The following is a 19,253-nucleotide window of genomic DNA, read 5'->3' as shown; positions in this document are numbered from 1 at the left end:
GGTAAATCACATTGTTTTGTTTGATTTGGCTTGATACCCTAGTTGTCATATTTTTGTTGGGAGACATTGTTGGCAGTGTGACATGAGTTGGGATACTTGTGTTGCATCTGTTGTTTGAAAAGAAGAGACTCTGTCCTGGACTCTGAGAGATTTTTTTAAACATGGAAGACAGTACTTGAGCACATCTTACTTTTAATAAGCGCAGTTGGTTGTGTGAGAAAGAAAACTGCTTAGGTGTGGAGAAAAATGACCTGTAGTGGGACTGTTTATCTTTTGACTGAAAAATGGACTTTGCCTTTTTCCTGAGTTCATCTGCAGTATCAGAACCTTTTGTCTGAGAACGAAGTATACTATGAGTGTTTTCCACAGGATATTCATCAAAAATAGCAGTGTAATTCTTGAGTAGTCGATATAGTTGTGGAGCATGTTTTCCCCAGTGAGAACACATGTTGATCCAAACAAGTGGTGCTTTGTTATAGTGCCGGCGTTGGAGGCAAGTAAACATTATCCAAATTCTGATCATTGCTCTTAAGTACTCAGAGAAATTGTTAAATTTGAAAGAAATGCTATACATTGACAACACCAAAGGTATATAGCTGTCTAGTAAATTGAATAGGGTCCCATACCCTACGTCTTTGAACCTGGAGAACTTTGCCATTACGTTGTGCGGTATAAGTGTCCAACCACCATAAACAATCTCGAGAATAAGACTAACTCTCCAGGGTTTGGGATTATCTGCCAATTTGCTTCTTGGGAAAATTGTTTCATATATTTTTTTGAAAAATGGATGATAGGAATTAACAATATGTTCTCTGCTATTTAAGGAAATGTGAAGAGGCCCAATAGTGGGTACTATAGACAGAATGGATGGCTGTGATGTTTCTTGTGGCAAGCTGTTGTTCAAGAGATTATCAGTAGTACCAGATGTCATTGGAAAAGAATATGAGGAATGATCAGATGGAATGAATTCCTGTTGTGGAGGAATATCTGAAAATCCAGGATGAGAGCTGACAAACTTCTTAAGTGATTCGTATATGATTTGTCTACAGTAAAATTGGCTTGGCCAATCCCTTGGCTGAAAAACAGTAAATTTCTTTAAATAAGCAGCCAAGCCAGTGCTCATTGCCACATCATAGGCAGTATCGAAGTCTCCCTTTGACTTCAGTCTAAGTTCTACAAAATCTAAGAGGTGCAAATCATCCATTTTACGCATCATTCTCACATTTTCACTGTCACAGTATTGATGAATGTTTAATCTATGTCTCTCAAGTTCAGGATTAAAAAATGCTTTTGTCAGCCAGTCAGGCATCACAGAAGCATAACTGTTACTGATGTCATGCATAGATGATGCAGCAGTAATTAGTTGTATGCAGGATTCAATGTCTATACCATTTTGGTCATGTGTACAAAGGGCATGTGTTGCTGGTACAGCTTGAATATCTTTAAAAGCTTTAACAACTGGAGTACACATTGTCTTTGCCTCTGACAATTTTTCCTTCTGTGGCCTTCTTTTCGTGTGGATGGCTGTGTAATCATCAATTATTAGGACTATTTGCCATTTGCGATCTGTAGCTGTGGCTATGAAATCTTCAAAAGATTTGAAATGGGACTCTGACATTTTGTGCATAACATTGTTAAAAGTTCTCCTGGAACATGTATGCCCCATGATAAGTTCTGTTTCAATGCCATCTTGATTTATCTGATTGCTCCTTAGATAAAGAGCATGGTCCATTTGAAGAGGATTGCATGTTTGGCTGAGACAGTAGCACAAATTATAAATGAATGAAACAACCCTTTTTTTGTTTAGGCTTATGCGGTCTGTGGAATGCCGAAAGCTAGTGATGGAACCCAGAATAGTTAACAACTATTCACCGAAGTGGAGGTGGTTAGTGGTGGATATTTACCGAGCCACGAAGCGGCGAGGTAAATATCCACCACTAACCACCGACACTGAGGTGAATAGTTGTTTTAGTATATACTAAAACAGTGAGATAATATACACCACTGTCATTAATTTGAGTGATTTCTTCGCTTGTCACGGATGCAAACCGGGGCGCCATTTTTTCTCGAGTTGCTCGGAGGTAAATAGCAAAGGATATTCGGAGTTTCACTAGCCAATCAGAGCGCACCTTCAATGCTATCCACTGTTTTAGTATATACTTATATCAAATAACTTTGTAGCACCTGCTGATATGCAAAACTGTCTGGATCATACAGTGGTTCTTCCTTGTTAACTACTATGTCACCATAGATCTTTTTCTTGACCAATTCTCTTTCCTTTGTCAAGTTGCATCCTACATTAGGTGGAAAATAAAATTTGCAGAAAAGTGAAAACTCAGTTTCATATAATTCGAAGTCATGTTACTAGCAGGTTTATGTTAAAGCCATATGGTAGTTCATCCTTTCAGACAATCTATTCAGAAGCTGGTGAATGTCTTTGAACTTATCCCTTCTGAAATGGTGCAATTGTTATCTGTTGGGGTTTAGGGGTAGTTTGTTCAAAATGAAGTGTTCAGGAAATTTGGCAGAGAAACATCTTTTTTTTTTTCAAAGTATGTTTTGAACTGTTATTGCTTATTCTAGCTTCCAAATCTGATGGTATTTCTGAGAAAAATGATTGAAAAAAAGTTTACTTACTTTCTGAGAAAATCCTTAATTTTTCCTCCATTTCTATTAAACTCTCCCTGGATACAACTACCACCTCTCTAGTACTATGGCTATCGACACCACTATCTGTCTTTTCTCTACTCAACATTGATCTTTTGTGTTTGCGTATTCGCCCCCTCTGGTTGCAATTCATGTCAACAAACTTTTGAATAAAAAAAAACGTTTGTTAAATTGTAATCTCTGCTTATTAAGTGGTTTCTTCAAATGTACAGTGATAGCATGAGATAGCACTAACATGCCGAAATGAATGTCCAGTTTGCCGGTGTTCTTTCACAGCCCTTCTACATCCTTCACAAATAACTTTCTCTGCATCAATCGATCTTCCTACTATCCCAAAACAACAACTAAAATCCCTTATAATTTTTTGCCTTCTGAAAATTATGTGTTTGGGACTTACTCCCACATATTATACAACCATTTTTCGATTTTTTCGCGCTTCTAGTGAAGTAACATTGAGAAAAAATCACAAGAATGACAACAAACACAAATACACGCACCATTGTAATTCATTCCCCACTACCACCACATCACTTCGTACAATTGGCAGGAAACAAATGTGTTTGCGCAGCGCGGGCGCATACCAGCGGTTAATCGCAACAACCAAAAATTTAATGGAACATGCGCAGACAAAATGCCTCTCTGCTCCACAGCTGACCACCAGACTGGTTGACCATGAAAACAAACCGGAGATCAATCAAACGCATCCAAAGTAGGCCCTTGACATTCAAATGTAGAAGCGTGTCACTCACCAACTTCGAAAGGAAGCTATGAAGAGTTCTCTCCTAACCACTAAAGGTCAGTTTATAGGCTACTCTGCTAAGTCTCCATCCCCTTCCTGGGGAGACAGGATATTCTGAGGGGTGGGGTAGGTTTCTTGGATGCGATAACCATTTTAGGGGAGACATGAAAACAAATTCTTGTTGTTTTCTTCACTTAGCCAGAGGGTGTAAAAGGAAACAGCTTTTTAGCTCACAAGAGTAACAGATCAGCATTTTGTTCCCAAAGTAAATGACCATATTTAAGAAGCCAAGTAAAGTTTAAATTTTGAGTAAAAGATCCCCTCCATATTCGGATACCTTTTCTGGCAAATTTCATTTTAATGACATTGTGTTTCAAATCAATAACATAATTATCAATGTTATTCAATTCCTTCAGATTAAGATTCCCAGATTAGAGGGAGCATCTATTGCTTATGCAGGGTTAGCATAGGGGTATCCCAAGCCAACTTTCAACCTGTCTTAAAAGAAATTCCCATGTTTAACTCCTTTAGGATGTTTATTATACAAAGTGCACAAGCTACATTATGCTCTTCTATTTTAGTCATCAAGGTTACACTCGTATCCTTTTGAGGTAATTAAACAATTGTGGAGAGTGATGAACAAAGCTGTTGGCCTAATGGAATGTATTGTAATCTGGTGCTTCAAGGTCTCCACCATACTACTCAGATAATTGTTTCTTTGTTTTTCCCAAGTTCAACTCTTTGACTCCACCGTTTATAAAGCGGAGTGTTTGGCCTCCTACTATGTGGAATTTTAACCACTCAATATTTACGTGGATCATGTTTTCATCCTCTGTAAGCCACCATCCAAACTACAGAGTCACCAGTAGTTTGTCTTCTCCAAAACACCAAATTTCATTTGTTTTTTAAATTGTCTTTGATATTAATCTAAGAAGTTCAGTCAGTCTCATAGCATTTCTCTACTAGCAAATTCCATATCACATTACTGATTAAATACATGCAATTTTTCTTTACAGAAATTACTTTAATAGTTTCAACACAGAATCAAGCAAGAATGAAGTTAAGACCAAAGAGTGAAACCTAAGTATATTACTTGATCTACAGTTAAGATAAGTATGTGGATGTAAGTCTGAAACAAAACCCAAACAGTTTTGTTGTGATGGTAAAACAGAGGAATAAAGAAGACAACCACAGGGGTCTAAAGAATAAATTCAAATTGTCTCTCCACATGGACAGTCTTTCCATATTCTTAGGATTTCCCTGAGTGCAAGAAGTTCGAGACATAGTTTCACGTGTTTTAAAGAAATCTATTAAAAACTACCAGAAAATCTAAACCCTAATTGGTACCAGGAGATTGTAATGAATACTGAATGTAAAGAATCCTAATAAGGAAATTTTTGCCTACCACTTCCAGTGTAGACTGCTTTGCAGCCATTTCCAGAATCGTCACGCCAGGCGAATAACTCCCGCAGAAAAGGCTGCCTACATTCGAACTGCATTCCATTCAGGATTTCAACCAATCAGCATTTACTTACCATATTCTGGAAAGTGTCTGCACCAAAACATGCTAACCAATCACAGGCCTTGACTTATCTACTCAAAGCAGTCTATCTTACTGTCAGTTGACTAGGGAAAGCTTCTAGCACAAATCCGTATAGATGACTTTGAATAGGAGACACACCAATAGAATCAATAGGAAATCTTGCCGGAGTATAATGTACCTGTTCGCTGATCATGGTAGAAATACTAGAATTGGCTGTAGCATTGCAAGTACAAGTGGCATTGATCAGATTGAATTGTAAACATTTCAAGGATTTCCCATGGCATGAAGCTTGGATTTCTCCACTGTCGCTCTCAACGTTCAATAAGCGCTTCGTTCTGGGAAGTTCGCGATCCTTGAAGATTCCCTTCAATTCATCTTTGAGCTCTTCAAGATGATCAGAGGCCTTTTTGAACTTGATCAATCATCGGTAGCAAGCTTTACAAACTGACAACTCGCTGGTCACTGAATAGCAGCTCACATTCACATCCAGACAGGAACTAATAATCACCGGAAAATCAAAAGAGCTTTTTCCAAAAACATAAATTTTTTCTTTTTTCTCAAGTGAAGTGGATCAAATAGAGCAACAATCACTTTGCAAAACCTTCCTCTGCGTTTCCTTCATCAAGAAACTATGATCATATGTAGAATTTGAAAATGCAGAGAAAATGATATTGATTACAATCTCTTGTGGTCTGATTGGTCACATAAGAAACGATGTCAGTAACCTCATTGGAGCAAAGACAACAAAGGAAAAGGAATGTAGTTTAAATGTGAGCAGCCATTTGTGGGGAGGAGCATTGCCTGATGAGACTAAAAACAGCTGCAAGGGAGACTACTTCCAGTGTTGCCTTACACATTTTGCTAGGCTGAAGTGTTGATTGACATGAATGCTCATTTCTATAGGCCAAATGTTTGAGAAAATGAGTTTTGTGTCTTCCATGGAGACAAGTGTAGGGAAAAATAAAACAAGTTCTCAAATTAACAATTGCTTTTTTTTTTTTTACTGTTGTCAATCCACAGTATTAGTACCAGGAAAGAAGAATCATTGTTCTAGGTGGTGTTTGGAGGTACAAAGCATATCACTTGGAAACTCTAAATAACCTTTTACTTCCTGAACAACTCTGGGAACTCTTTTAGTGGAACAAACCAACACCGACTGATAGACAATTAAATTAGCTTTAAAATGATATATGACAAGTCATATTTAGTTGCAATCTTGAGTTAAGATGAGCTTTTTATTGAATGACTTCAAAATCTCTATTTTTACTCAATCAGTTCTGTCCGGGCAACCGTTAAGGTCATATCTAGACACAAGTTTACTATAGATAACATGAATCATAATTTTACTCATCTCATAAGTAGAACTGAGTACTTCTTTAATCCAAAACACAAAACCTGAGTAACTGTGTAAGTTGCATGAACTCTGTAGCAGTAATTCAACATCCAATTGATCTTCTGAAACCAGTAATGTTAACAGAACAGCACTTGGACTTCTTCTACTGGTTTGCTTTGTTTGGTTTCAATTCACACAATTATTTAGAAAACATAACAAACTGTGTGAATGAACAACACTGAACATTGATTCCTACCTTACTTTAAATAAATTGCTGAGCTCTAAATAACTTGAACTCCCAGTGAAGGTACGAATCATCAAAAGTCTACTCAGAGTGTTCCCTTAACCTATTTGTAACCTTCAGTCACATACAAATATTTCACCCATCATGAGTAACCTCCAAAATTTATTCACATTCACGTAAAATTAGAGGCAATCACATCAAATTAATGGAGTCTGTCTCCAGTTGAAACCCTGATCAATATCAGGAAGGCCAATACCAAACCACAGCTGTTCCAGAACAATGTAAACAAAATAGCCCAAAACTCATCATGCAAAACATAATGGTTCATGAATCACATTTAATTCAGCTCTCACTTCACTGGTCACAATTAAATAAAAAAATTTGTTCACATGGACACAAAAGATCTTATCATGTTTGATCACAATTTACAAATTAATCATGCTTCACATAAAAGAATAGGGAGCCTCTGCTAAAGCAACTGCATTCGATATGTTTTGAATTAAGGGTATACTATGTTTGATAACTGTCCCCTTGTCACTAATTCCTTCCCTATTTCTTCTTCATTTTTATCGACTCCTAAAAGCTCAAACCTCAAACCTCACCGACTTAGACCTCTTTCGGCTTTGGTCCTTTGGAGGCGACTATGGGTATATCGATGGTTATGTTTCCTTGCCGGTGCATTTTGCAATCGTATGAAAAGGTAGGCTTCAGTTTACTCTCGAGGACTATTATAACATGGCTTTTGAACTCTTGCTAAGGAAACAAGTGTATGTCTGGAATGCAGGACCAAAAAACAAGAAGTCAATGTAATTGTAGTACTAAATCTGACACCAGACCCGTATAACTTTGATTCCAATACGAATTAATCTGATATCAAACACGTCAATCTAAAACACAAACAAGAAGACCTAGTCTAAGCGACATTACAAGGAGCTAAACTAAAACAATAATTATTACATAACACAAAGGTCGAGTGCATAAACCCTAACAATAGTCGATCAAATAATAAACGAAAACAACAAGGGGAGAGAAAAATACGCTCACCGATTGTCCTCTCCGTACGCCTTATTAATAGCACTTTATACTAACGACGTCATGAAATTTTAGACCCCCCGCGTGACTCAGACAAACAAACTCCACTTCTTTGAGAGCTACAAGGGAAATGCCGAGTAGTTCGCTTATTCCCTTACGGTTCTGACCGAAGAGGACGGCGTTCCTGGCTCCAAATTTGAAAGAGAACCGGAAGAATACACTGTAGACCAGCTAAAACGGTGGTTAAAATGTAGGGGCTTAAAATTAAGCAGTAAACGAGAAGATCTTGTACAGACTGTGTGAGATGCAGGAATTATCACACCCTTGATCCGGCAATTGATCATGGAAAATGGTTTGCTGCCAAAGTTTTTCAAGAAACTTCTGATGCAAACAATGTAAAAAGGGGGTTGACAGGCCTACATGACTCCCCAGCGCGTGTTTAGAATAGCCTATTCAAAGTTTGGCCGTCACGAGTGTCTTTGAGCGATCGTCCTCTTTTGTAAGATACGAGCGGCGGATTTTTGTATATTTCGCTCAATACTGGTTGTGTTTCTATTAAATGCCAGTTCATGTAGTTTATGTAGTTAATGTTCATGCGGTTGTCATTGAATAATTTCTGTTTCTTTGATGCTGAATTTTCTCTTTCTTTCGGTGCTTCCTCTTAGGAGCATGTGCTCAACTTACTTGCGCTGGTCTTAGATTTGCCTTCAGTGGATCGGGAAATTCGGCTGTTGGACCTTTTCCGCCAGGCCAGTAAAGAGCACAAATATAACTCAAGTGTTTCTTGTTATGTTTTTCTCCGTAAAAAACTCACACGAACAAGCCACTAGACAACACTTGCACTTTGCCATGTCTCGCGAAGGTTTTGGGAAAGGAATGAATACTTTCTTCCTTGATTCCTTTCACTCTTGGAGTGATTTTGGCCATTTATCTGCATATCTTGAGTCTGTCTTACACTCACCCCAACAACAGTGTTTGGTACCAACCATGCCGCTTCCTTTTAGAACGCCAAGTCATTTTTTGACGAAATTTTCCGTCGTTTTGTTTTAATTTTACAGCTCGCGCTCATACATTTCCTTAAGCTGGTCGCAATGTTTGTCTGAGTCTGTGCGGGGGTTCTCATAGGCTATCACGTAACTAAATCTATTTTTATTAATAGTATAAAGCGCTATTAACTAGAAGTCGCAAATGGTCGCAGATAACTACCCCACAAACTCGCATAAACTCTCCTTTTAGCGACAGCGCACGAGGCCACAACGCACGAGGTCGCAATAATGTCTCACTATAACTTAACATTTAACTTAACGACAGTTACAGTCAATTCTGTGCGATCAGAAATTAGATCTTGCAAGTGCTAGTGTCCGAAGAACAGAGGAACACAACCCTTACGCAATCGGTCTTCGTAGTACATTTACATCGTTTGAAAATAATCAATTTGGTCCTCACCAAACTCTGACTTTGTAAGTTTTTCCTACTGTCTAAAGTTTTTGTAAGATACTCGACTAGTATAGATGCTTGAAACCTTCATCTTCATGTAAATAACGTAAGCCAACGAACATTTTTACACTCGTTTGTTAACCTTACAAATAGTACAATTAAAAATATCGAAGGTCTTTCTTCACTCCTTTCATTCTCATGGACGATGAAACTTCAACTATTAATTAGTGTTAAGACGTAAGGGAAAAGCAAACGAACTGCAAAACCCTTCGTTTTATCTCCAAAATATAATCACTATCGTGAAAGCTGTAGTTTTTTTCTTTGGGAAAGCTGTGGTCGTAATCGATGTGAGGTCAAATATTACAGTTACATACCTCAAGAGCTGTTGTTTTTGTCCCTTTCAAACCCATTTCAAAATAAAGAAGCATTGAAGAAGAATTTTTACCACAACCTTTCTCCATTTTCGACGAAGCTCGCACATCCACCATCTTGGACGATGCGAGAGAGAGAGAGATTGAGGACGAATGAATGGTTGGTATTCTCAGGCCTCTCTCTGCCCACTATTTGAAAAGGCGCAGAATTCAAACTTTTTATTGTCGTTTATTCCACGATCGAAAACACACTGGTGGTTTTAAATGATTTTTTTTTAATTCCGTACCCGCAAATTTTTCTAATACATCGTTTCTGGCCCAATTTTTATCTTGCAGAAAAAAATTCAAGGCCAATTTTGTTCTTTCTCCACTCCTCCTTTATAAGAGAAAAATAATTCAATAGAAAATCTAGTCAGACACTCGTTATGCAAATCCGAGTATTATATACCTACCACAAGTGAGACAGGATAGATGTGAACGCATATTAGTAGATGATAAGTACCCTTTCTAAAACGTGCTCGCTTAACGGCAGCACATGTACTAAAATTGGAACGATACAGAGAAGATTAGCATGGCCCCTGCGCAAGGATGACACGCAAATTCGTGAAGCGTTCCCAATTTTTTTCTCCTTCTGGCAGAGAATTTAATTTTAGAATCTATTTCAACACGATTACCACTGGTTTCATCGAAAAATGAAAGAAAACTGAAAGACGAGGGCCCTTTAAACTCACTGACCCCAACTTTGACCGCCACTTTGTCCTGCTATGTGTTAGATATAGGGGAAAGAAAAGACTGGTTTGGGTCGAAGCGGAGTGTAAATAGTCTAAATGGGACGTGCAGGAACTGATGATTATGTGCGAGGTGGTGAAGACTTGAGAATTAATTGAGGGGACGAAAAGATGGAGGCGTATCTGTAACAGTAACAGACACTATGGTCGCGAATAAATGCGAAGCCCAGACGATAAGCTGTACAATCCTTGACAACAACAACAACAACAACAAAAAAAGACAACAAAATCAGCGACAACAACAACAATAACAATTGCCTCTTGCAAACAAGCTCCTTTTTTGGTCATATCCATTCGTTCTCGCTTCCGGCGTGCATGACAAACAATGTGGTGAGAAGTTCTAAAAGAAACGAGAACATCTTGCTGAATCAGCTTGGAAATCTCCAGAGGAGCTTCCATCCATTCAGTAACGGTGACTTTCCTGTCGTTAGATGAGGGGTGGCCCTCTATTTACGCAGAAACTTAACTGTTCTTTTTTCCAGTGTTTTCCCTATGCGGAGGCTGTTCTGACTGTTTTTTCCAGATTCCACTGTTGTCATGAGTGTTTCTCCTTTCCCGTTAGTTAGCTCCGGGCCACGCGGAGGTTATTCTGTGATGATTTAACCGAATTGAGTTGCACGTATTTCGAAATCTTTCCTATTGAATGGAAGGAAATTGTTTGTGTTGACATGGCCAGGATTTCCTTGTCTTGAAAAGATACCATTAAGTTTAGGAATGATAGCCTTAGCCAACGTAGACTCTAAAAATTCTACTTCCGTAAATCTGCTGCAAAAATCAGTGATCTAATAAGCAGTGTCTATTTGGAAAAGGATAACAGAAATCCATGGATAACTCGTGCTAATGGCCATGTGGTAGATGAACCTTTTTTATTTCTTTCGGCATTTGTTCAGAGGTTGAATCCCTGGTAACCACAGTAACTCTCAGAGCAGGTGCTTTGTCTCCACAACTCCTGGATGTCCGCTGTCAGCTAGTCTAATCAATCGCTTTCTGAGTTTACCACGAACTATTGTTCGAGCCCCCTTAAAATAACCCAATTACATACCTAAAGTTCCTGTTCAATCTGTCCGTGCTGGAAGACATACTTTCCATCGTTGTTCCACCTCCGAGTCACTATGACCTTTGCCGCAAACCGCAATGTGGCGCAAGATGACGGCGGGTAGTTAGCTCCGTGTGAGCTCTTGCTATTTCTTATTGTTTTGTTATTTTCTACAACATGTGGCTGAATATTACGACATCGCTTGTAGAATTTCACTAAATTCCATCTTAAAGAATCACTTTGGCGTCCTGCAGTTGCCTCTGAATCGATTTAATGGACTTGAATCGTCACTTCTTCTTGGACTGCGAGGTGGCCATCTTGAAACACTTTGCCGATTACAACGAGTGAGATATCTTTCCAGACATATAAGTTATGTTCTAATGGAACATCTACACACAACCCTTCTGTTTGTGGACTCTTGCGTAGTGGAAATGTTGAAACAAATCCAGGATACGAGTCTGCTGTGAGCTCGTCACGTTTAAACTCGACACAAGGTCAGACTAGAAAGTACAAACACCCCTGTAAAACGTGCAGCAAGCCGGTAAGATGTAATAAAAAGGAATAATCTGTGATAGCTGTCAATCATGGTTTCACTGCCGATGTATTGGAATGTGCTTCTTTTTTTTTTTTTTTTTTTCACTGCTAGTCGCCGTCGCAAAGTACAGCAACGACGCAGCTCATCAAGGTCGAACCGAAAGCTTACAATGGCGCCTTTGGCAGCCGCTATACGGTCCATGTGTGATCTTGGATCACAGCTTACAGCCAACTGGGATCAGCTGTATGTTGGTTTTTTGTGGGGGAGGAAAAGCGGAGAACCCGAAGAAAAACCCTCGAAGCAGGGAAGAGAACCAACACAAACTCAACCCACTTATGGTGTCGGGTTCGGGAATCGAACCCGGGCCACGTTGGTGGGAGGCGAGTGCTCTCACCACTACGCCATCCCTGCTTCCCTACAACAACAGAAAAGAGAAATTTATCAAGCACTTGCTTCGAGCGATGAAGAATGGATATGCTGTGACTGCCCTTTACCTCAGTTCCCTGACTCTTTTTTTTTCTAATACATCATTGGTGGGATGATGTATCAATCGAATCTGAGTTATCAATGCCATTGAACAGTGCTGATGTTCGAAAAAAAGTCTTCGAAATCTCTGCGTTGTCTTCTTATTAGGGACTTTAAGCTTCAGGACGGCAACGCCATGGAAGATGTCGATTCAGAAATGAGTTTCTAATTTTGGTTAGAATTTCCAAAATGGCTGCATGTGTTTACCGTCTCATAGGGTGCCAGACCTGAAACTCAACATAACGCATAAAAGTAGCGTTGAGTTCCAGATGTAAATTTAAATAATTTTCCGCCGCGGTTTCGCTTCGCAGACGACGCAAATTTTGGCGATTTCATGTTCTTGTTTTGCAAAGGACGGCTAGGAAATATACAAAGTTTTAAAACGCACATGCTGAGCTATTGGTCTGCCAATTAGATCTATTGTTTTTCCACGTTCTCGTTGCCGTCGCCGTCGTGGTTTGCTTAAAGTCCCTATTAAGGCAAGAAGCCCACGTCTACATCTACATGTACATTTATTATCCTTAACACTTTCGTATCACAAGGATTTTAAAAATGTTAGTTACAATAAAATGATAATAATTACAGTAAAGGTATCAATTATGATCTAAATAAATAAGTAATTGATAAATGGAAATTCTATGAATAATAATACACAGTATCATATATATAAATAGTTCGATCGATTTACTAAAAGGGTCACAAATTAGATTTCATTTAATCTAAGAAATTGAGATACTTTACATTTAAATACGCTTAGAGATGGGGCCGTAACGATTTCTTCATTTAGAGAGTTCCACTCACGGACGGTCCTTGGGAAGAAGCTACTGTTATAATAATTAGGGCCATTAGGTAATTGAATAAAAGATTGTGAATGTTGGTTTCTTGTGGCTCTTGTTGGCTGCATCAGATCCTCAGGTAATTTTATGGCTATCTTGTTGTTAACTGCTTTGCAGAACACATGTTGTCTATTTGGAGTTCTTCTGGATTCAAGACTGTCCCAGCCAAGCTGCTTAATGAGACCAGATACACTAGTGTTATATCTATCATGACAATCGAGGGCGAAGCGAGCAGCTCTTCGCTGAACAGATTCAATATGCATGATGTTACTCTTGGTGTACGAAACAAAATCACCGGCCTACATGCCCTACTTCTGGAGAGTCATATACCTGTTGTTGCAATAACTGAAATATGGCTGGATTCTGGCTTCATGGACTTTCAACTGGGTATGAAAGACTACTCTATACATCGCACGGATAGAAAAGACAGAAGAGGAGGCGGTGTTCTCCTGGCAGTTCATAAGAATTTATTTGCTATAAGGATATCAGACTTTGAAATTGACGGTGCTGAAATTGTACTGGTTGAGATATGTCAGCAATCTAAGGACAGTGTGCTATTTGGAGTTTGTTACAGAAATCCAAATGCCATATATGAATATTCTATAATTCTTCGACAATGCCTGGACAGAATTGATGCTACACGATTTACTATCTTTTACTTAGTTGGTGATTTTAATTTTCCATGTATCAACTGGAACACTATATCTCCTACTTCAAACGATGCCCTCACTTTGGATTTTTGTTCTATGCTGAATGACCACTTTTCAGTGCAATGTAATCATTCTCCGACAAGAATTTCAAATAGAACTGCAACTATTTTGGACTTAATCTTGACAAAAACCCTTCAAGCTATTAGTAATATCGAGGTTCTGCCAGATCACTTTGATTCTGACCATTTACCAGTAGCATTCACTATTAGTACACAATCTAGGCGTTCTCATGAGTCAACTCCCAGATAGGTTTGCAACTATAAGAAAGCTAATTTCACTGAGCTGAATGATTAATTAAGACATGTTCCATGGAACGGTGCTTTCTTGGAGGATGATGTGGATTGTTGTGCTGGTAAAGTAAAGGATCCCTTGCTCGCTGCAGCAGATATGTGCATCCCACGATTTACAGTGAAAAGAAGAACAAACCCTCCATGGATCAAAAAAGAAACGTTTCGCCTGATTAAAAAAAAGAAGACGCTATGGCGTCAATTGAATGCTCAACCATCTGAATCTTTAAACCAAAGGTTCAAGGCTCTAACATTTAATAAGATCAGAGTATCATAAATATCTCAGGCACCTTTCTGATGTCCTAAAGGAAAACCCCAAAAGATTTCAGTCCTATCATTCCAAGTCTAAAACTTCCAAGTCTAAAAGACTAAAAGACTAAAAGTCTAAAAGTCCGTCCAAGTCTAAAAGTCTAAAAGTCCAAGTCTAAAAGACTCCCAGACATCAGCACTTATAATGGTTTTACAGCAACTAAGCTACAAGAACAGGATAATTTGTATAATATTCATTTTCATTCTGTCTTCTGCAAAGAAAGTTCTGGTGCTCCTTCTATTTTGTTGCATGGCATTCAGAATGACCAATGGGCTAATCAATATACAGACTCTGTGTCGTGTACTACAAATGAAGTTCAAAAGATATTACAAAAACTTGATGGCAGTAAGTCCTCTTGGGGTAGACAAAATTCCAGCCCGCCTGTTGAAGGAGACGGCATATGTGCTTGCAGTACCACCATTTATCCTCTATGATTTGTCTCAGTTGAGACGAGTCAAGTTCCTAAATTATGGAAACATGCAAATATTACTCCCATTCACAAGGACGGTGACCGAGGGCCGGTAGAGCATTACAGAGTTATCTTACTATTAACCATCACAGGAAAATGTCAAGAAAGATTGTTGTATGATGCAATTTATGAACAAGTTGATGACTTTATTCATTGTCCTCATCATGGATTCCTGAGGGGTAGATCCTGTACGACACAGCTTCTTTTGGTACATCACGACTGGCGTAGAGCCCGAGATAACCGTGGTAAAGTCCATGTGGTATTTACTGATTTTACTAAAGCCGTCGACCTTGTGAATCATAATATTCCTTTGACTAAATTATTTAAGTATGGAGTCCGTGGGCGTCTTCTGGAATGGTGTAAAGACTATCTCACTGACCGTAAGCAGAGAGTTGTTGTAAAAGGGGAATTATCTGACTGGCTAACAATTACCTCTGGAGTACCTCAAGGTTTCCTGTTGGGACCTTTATTCTTTATTATTTACATCGATGATCTACCAGGGGTTATTAGTAAAGGTAGCTCAATCGCTTTATATGCAGATGATAGTAAACTATACAGGATTACTAATTCTTCAGATGACATGACGTCTTTTCAGAGTGACTTGGATAAGATTGCTGATTGGTGTGAGGATAATAAAATGAAAATAAACACAAAGAAATGTAAGATCATGGGAATTACTATGAAAAAGATTCCTTTAGCTAGGGACTATTAAATAGACAGCCAGAGTTTGGAAAGTGTACATATACATAAGGATCTAGGTCTTCTTACCAGCTCTAATTTATCATGGAACGCACATATAGATTCTACATGTGTTATGGCTAATAAGATTTTTGGTTTGGCGAAAAGAACATATAAGATTTAAAAGACAATACTGCATCGAGAACATTATATTGTAGTCTTGTCAGACCACTGCTCGAGTATTCATGTGAGACCTGAAGTCCTCATACACAACGTAATATTAGTAAAATAGAGGCAATACAGAGGAGGGCAACTAAGTTTATTGTTAAATCTGATGAGGATTATGATATTACATTAAAGAGATTAAAATTACAAAGTTTATTCATAGAAGATATATCAGGGATGTTGTTGTTGTTGTTGTTTTTTTTAAATTCAATTTAATGAAAGAGCATTATGATATGGATATTTCTGATAAGTTGTTGTTCTGTAAAGATCGTAGTGTGGATTATGATTGAAGGAAGAATGATTCTCTTGACCTGGTCAGCATGTATAGTAGAACAAATATTTTTAAATATATGTATGTTATTGACCAGCCGGAGCTCCGCATTGAAAAAAACTGTGTCCGAGGTCATGGATACCGCCCGAGGCCTACGGCCTCGAACGGTACTCAAGAGAGGGTCTCAATGGGGTGCTGACTTTTACGGTTATCGACTAAAATGTTGGCTCTTTTACGGCTATCGGTTAGTTTTTTACAGTTACGGTTAACAAAATAGTTAAAAATTAATTTCTTCGGTTCCAAAAGTTTAAATATTAATAAACCTGTGTTTTTTAAATCTTTAAAGAAAAATAAAGGTGTTATGGTCATCTCAGGCTTAAATGAGTTATTCTTTTGAAAAAAATTTCATATTTGATAAATCATACCACTTCTAATATTGTTTTACGTATAGAATTCTGAACTACGAAAAAGGATTCAATACAAGGCCATACACAACTTAACTTACTTCATGCATTCTTACATTTACTTGTAGGAGTGGTGACCTGTTTGTCCTTATATGGTGTTATATGCCTGTTAAATTGTCTCAAAATATAGCCATGCTTGACGCCTCAAAATCCTTCAATGTACAGTCTAGCTTGTCTCGGGTACCCTTTTTTGCCTAGACATCAAACCGTGTCCACACCTTGACTTGCCTTCCGGACCTTGTTACTACTGGCTTACTGATGATAAGATCCTTTGAGTCACTATCCGTATCAACATCGCTAATTTCAGAGTCGCTTTCGCACTCCTCCACCTGGTTGAAATCAGTAGGCAGACGCGAGCTTCACTTGCGGAATGTTGGAATCGCTTATGAAACTTAATGACAGATCGGAGACTAGAGGGTTGACCTCAGCGGAGGCAGGGAGGGTTCTGTCGTATTGGTCATCGGGAAATCGTACCTTTGGAGTAACATCCGGCTTTGGCTTGGCGTACGCTGCCGGGGGCAAGGCTCCTGCCTTGTCTTTCGTCGTTTCACTCCTCACAGTTCTTTACCTCATTGGACGGTAATTCTCCAACCCTTCCTTCATTACTTCTTCATCCTTTTTCGATAGTCCCACAGAAAGAAGTGGAGTCATTAACTGCACATCCTTGAATGACATTCCCGTTTGGGGCACTGTGTAATAGGAAGATGGATGAGTATAGCATTTAGCTCCCCATTTAGTTATTCGCTTTAAAGATTCCTTCGATATCGTAGCAAAGTGTATCGCATATTGAAGGGTGCTAAATGTCTCATGTTTAAAATGCGATACCGCATGTAGGTTCTCTACTTGAGTTGTTAGTAAAGTTTACCAGTCAGTGCTATCTTTGTACTCTGGGCTGACATTTATGATATTTCTTATGAGGTTGTTTACACCATTTAACAAGAGCTCGACAGAATCTTGCGTCTTTTTAGACACAGTTCCCTGAGGACCATTCGTTGCTGAACCTTCTTTGAGGTGATTTGTTTCTTTTACATTTCTTACCGTAGATTTGATGTAGTCGTTCACCTTCTCAACATTCTTACTTACCTCCTCTGGCGTAATTGTCTAAGAAGTACTACCTTTACAACCTATGCCAAAGCTGTCATATAAAATGCCCAGGTGACTTAAAAAGTTCGTTGTCCCCAACAAACCAGTAATCAGCTTGATAGTCCCTGCTGCCGCATCCGTCGTGAAAAGCGTATCTGCAACACTACATATTCCATGCACTTGGACAAAGCTGCAACTTTTCTCAGTTCCGTCCTGTTCTCCTTTACGTCCATCTCCGGCAAGAGTATCAACTTTTTCGGTCAACGGATTGTAACGCTTGACTTGACGAGCCTCAATGTCTGTGAAGACTAGCGTGTCATTAAGTTTTGTTACTTTCTTGATCTTCTTGCAACTGTTTGTCATATTCTCAAGAATAGACATGACCTCGCCGGTTTCCATGCTAAAACAATAAAGGCCACCGTTGCATTGGCCACTTTTTGCCGCTGTGAAGTAAAACATTTGGAGCATTGGAGACTGTCATGGATTCCAGGCGATAAGCACCCTCTGGATATCTTACGAGTTTCCTCGATTTGCCTTTTATGGTGACTCCATCTCTTTCTAGCTGAATCTGATAGATAGCTCGGTGACCATCATCGGAGCACAATAGTATGTCATCACTAATCATACATAAAGCTGCAGGCTTTGAAAGCACCACATTAGTTTGCAAAACAAATTTCGTCACCTTGGCTTCTAGCTGGTCTAAGTGCCGAGAAAGGCGCTTGCGTAAGGATGGAACGGTTCCATCCAGGGAGAGGCTGTAGTTTCCCAGTATTCTCTCCAGATCAGCACGTGAACGTAGAGAGTTGGGGTCTAGTCTAACGTTCCCTTCAATGTCTTTAAATCTTACGCACGCGTTACCACGCTCTGCCATAAAGGCTACACCTCTACTGAAGCATAGATCTCTCGCATCTCTCAGCCCATTTTGAAGCTCTGTTACATCAGCTGGTTGGTGAAGTCTTATCTCGAGTAATCGAGAGCAACAGGAAACAAAATCGTCATCAAGTGCCAAAACAATACCAAGAGGTCCAGGAGAGATAGCAACAGGATGACAACAAAGACCTTGTTGATTTGAGGTCCAGAATCTATACTTCCCCGGAACAAGTGTGTGTACCACAAGTGCCACCTTTCTTAATACTTTTACCACCTCAGGTCTGGTTAGTCGAACTATTGGCTCGACTGCCATCCTATCTTTATTTCTGACGCATTCTAAGGTCAGCAATTTTCTCAAAGGTTTGCAGTCATCACAATCTGTTGAGTCTCTCAACGTGCGGATTAATACGAGATTAGACATTTTAAAAAAATGTCAGTGATGACACTTTGATAAACCAGACACACGCTTATCGACGTGCTATGGGGAGAGAGCAGTGAGCTGAAAAAGGAAAACAAACGTTGAAAAAATGAGTCCCGTTGAAGCATTGTTAATAACGATCACGGTGATGCTTATTCTTCTTATTCAGTTGAATCACGAGCACTTTTTTGTCTTTCGTATGATCTATAAAAGATGGGTTAACGCCTGTTTAACTGTTTTGACTGCCGCTATGATGAGAGCGAGAAATCGACGTCAGCGAAGATTACTTCGAGCGCCATATGCCTGGTCAGTTCCGCGACCAGTCGAGTCGTTTGCTGTTTACTGACAAGCGATGATAGTTACCGCTGTGATAGCTATTGTG

General features: G+C 39.1%; 1 protein-coding gene, 1 long non-coding RNA gene, 1 other non-coding gene and 1 pseudogene across 10 annotated transcripts in view; 2 read left to right on the top strand and 2 right to left on the bottom strand.

Annotated features, from left to right (window-relative positions):
• LOC111338959 (uncharacterized) overlaps positions 1–9,489 on the bottom strand; it is a 19,495-nt gene extending 10,006 nt beyond the window's left edge. The window contains exons 1-2 of one of the 2 annotated variants that reach the window (XR_002695629.2): positions 9,370–9,489; positions 6,834–7,413 (exon numbers count right to left, since the gene is read on the bottom strand). This is a non-coding gene — a long non-coding RNA (uncharacterized LOC111338959). Of the gene's footprint in view, positions 1–6,833; positions 7,414–9,369 lie in introns of those variants that run through there. The other variant, XR_015998288.1, reaches the window with a different exon arrangement.
• Positions 1–15,936, top strand: part of LOC148735359 (uncharacterized) — an 18,386-nt gene extending 2,450 nt beyond the window's left edge. For 5 of the 7 annotated variants that reach the window (XM_088751633.1, XM_088751635.1, XM_088751634.1 and 2 more), the window contains 5 exons: position 1; positions 825–3,462; positions 4,423–6,016; positions 7,110–7,226; positions 13,204–15,936. The exon at position 1 is cut by the window's left edge and continues 100 nt beyond it. In XM_088751633.1, the coding sequence (XP_088607759.1) occupies positions 13,209–14,045 (837 nt within the window). In that variant the 5' untranslated portion in view covers position 1; positions 825–3,462; positions 4,423–6,016; positions 7,110–7,226; positions 13,204–13,208 and the 3' untranslated portion in view covers positions 14,046–15,936. Of the gene's footprint in view, positions 2–824; positions 3,463–4,422; positions 6,962–7,109; positions 7,227–13,203 lie in introns of those variants that run through there. The other 2 variants (XM_088751632.1, XM_088751637.1) reach the window with 2 other exon arrangements.
• On the top strand, positions 9,881–9,989 carry LOC148735360 (U6 spliceosomal RNA). The gene has a single exon (XR_015999523.1). It is a non-coding gene; the product is annotated as a U6 spliceosomal RNA (small nuclear RNA).
• Positions 15,937–16,350: 414 nt separating the features above from the next.
• On the bottom strand, positions 16,351–18,895 carry LOC148735358 (uncharacterized; annotated as a pseudogene).
• Positions 18,896–19,253: the final 358 nt, after the last annotated feature.

This window comes from Stylophora pistillata, chromosome 3 (genome assembly GCF_964205215.1).
Source record: "Stylophora pistillata chromosome 3, jaStyPist1.2, whole genome shotgun sequence".
NCBI lineage: Eukaryota > Metazoa > Cnidaria > Anthozoa > Scleractinia > Pocilloporidae > Stylophora > Stylophora pistillata.
The sequence above is the reverse complement of the archived record's forward strand: the minus strand, read 5'-3'. Positions and strand labels throughout refer to the sequence as shown.